We start from the raw sequence: 2,062 nt of genomic DNA, 5'->3' as shown, positions 1-2,062 counted from the left end.
GTTTTATGGAGTCTAAGTCCATGTAAGCCTAACTGGAATGTGCGATACAATAAAAACGTTGCTTAACCTTCAAAATGTCCACTGTTTAATGGTTCTTTAAAGAACACTCGTTCACAGCACATTGGTAGTAGCCAAAGTACACTGGAACAATATTCAGTTCACTTAGCCACCTTCACTAAGGGGGCACCATCTAATGTTCATGAAGCAAGACCCATAAACAGTGAGGCATGAGGAGGACATCTGGAAAACTTTTTCAATATCACACTGCAAAGACATTTAATACTGAGCTCCGAATCATAACAAGCAAATCAGAAATCATCTATCACAGAGCTAATTGCAATAGACTGAAATCCAATTGGCTGGTATGTGTTACTGCACTTTGCACATCATTACTGCTCGTCACATTGCCTTGATGAGCAAGTCAAATAATTTAGCAAATGTGGCCAGTTTACAGTTACATATTAAAAATAAAATATAAATCCTAGGGCACATTTTTCCTATTACTCCCCTCCGGTAAACATTGGTCTCCGCACAGCCTTAATATTTTTCTGGATTTCTTAACTGTAATCCATGCATTGAAATGCAAAATTTTGGCACATCTTTGCATTTTTGGCACCATTGACTTTTACAGCTAAGGCATTGGGCTTCAGCTTTAACATATGAAGATCAAGGACTATGCCCTCTTGGGCAGATATGCAGCATACAGGTTTGTTTTTTTTGTTTTGTTTTTTCTTTTATATTGTACAATGTTTACCAGATCCCACATCTACATACTTCCAGAAAACACATGGTTCTAAAGATTGAAACATCAAGTCTGAGGAAGCTTTGATAGGTTGTACGAAAGTCTGTCAAACAGTTCATGAGCAAGAAGAAAATGAACATTTGCTGTGGAGGAATTGAAAGCTCATCTTTGATACAAATATGAGATTCAGTGCTGAGGTCTTTTCTGGCATTTGGCCATTCACTCCACATCATTTGGTACTGAGAGACATTCATTCTGAGAATCAGACCAAGAAGTTAACATTGACATGTATCATCACTCACAGCTTAGACAATGAAAACAAGGCCTGGTGATACAGATGTCTCTCATGCTCTGAGCTTGGCTGGGAGGCAAAGACCTTCACTTGTTTATTATTGAACCGGTTTCCATGTGTGTTTTGGGATATTTCTTGTAGGCAATGTTAAGGAAGTCTTCGACTGCATCAAGACATATCAGCCGGTCCTAAGAAAATCAAATAGTATGCATTGTTACCCAACGGGAAAATATAGTCCAACACTATCATTCTAACTGATTTCAAACTATAAATACGACTGCTTACCATTTTTGGAATACCAAAGATGTCACCAGCACACCAAAGTTTCATCAAAAGTCCATTTAATGACAAATTGCCATTCAATTACAAGTGCTTTCGGGGCTTCAAGGGTTCCCCTTCATTAGACTCAGAAGGCTCATCCCAGCGCACTAGTGAGCACTAATCCCAGTAAACCAGAATATAAGTGAACAAAATAAACATAAAATGTGCCGCGCTCTTAACTCAACTACCCTGTTTCCCCGAAAATAAGACCTAGTACTATTTAACAGACTATCATTATCTATTTAAATACACACTGTGCTTTGGGGTTTGTCTGTTTGAATGTTCATATTAGGATACATTGTGTGAAGCACTTGACGTTTGCTAAAAGTAACATAATTGCATAGCAGATGATACATTTGTATATTGAATTGGATTAGGTTTCTAGTTGATGTGTTTGCAGATATCATGTGACCAATGCCTCAGTTTATAGTCATGTGACTGGACATTCTAGGATCAATAAGTAGCAGTTTTTGCATTAACGGTATCAATATCATACCTTTTGCTACTTTTTATGACCTAAAAGAGCAGCATAAGCAGTGTATGTGTGGGGAGGGGGTTGACAATTAAAGACAAGTAATCTTGAATAAAATACACATACCATAATATAGAGGTATCTCTCTGGCAAGTCCCATCCAGCTGGAAAGATGGTCGTCTCATCCACAAGTCGCAAAAGCATGTCCATGGCCTTTTTCATGTTCTTTGGACCA

At 38.1% G+C, this 2,062-nt stretch overlaps 1 protein-coding gene across 1 annotated transcript in view; it reads right to left on the bottom strand.

Moving 5' to 3' along the window:
- Nucleotides 1-751: 751 nt before the first annotated feature.
- Nucleotides 752-2,062, bottom strand: part of LOC108797579 (melanoregulin-like) — a 42,149-nt gene continuing 40,838 nt past the window's right edge. The window contains exons 6-7 of the mRNA XM_018569194.1: nt 1,954-2,062; nt 752-1,222 (exon numbers count right to left, since the gene is read on the bottom strand). Coding sequence (XP_018424696.1) covers nt 1,121-1,222; nt 1,954-2,062 — 211 coding nt within the window. The 3' untranslated portion in view covers nt 752-1,120. The remainder of the gene's footprint in view (nt 1,223-1,953) is intronic.

This window comes from Nanorana parkeri, unplaced genomic scaffold (assembly GCF_000935625.1).
Source record: "Nanorana parkeri isolate BGI_ZX_2015 unplaced genomic scaffold, ASM93562v1 scaffold1299, whole genome shotgun sequence".
In the NCBI taxonomy this organism is placed as follows: Eukaryota; Metazoa; Chordata; class Amphibia; order Anura; family Dicroglossidae; genus Nanorana; species Nanorana parkeri.
This window is presented reverse-complemented; position numbering and strand designations above follow the sequence as displayed.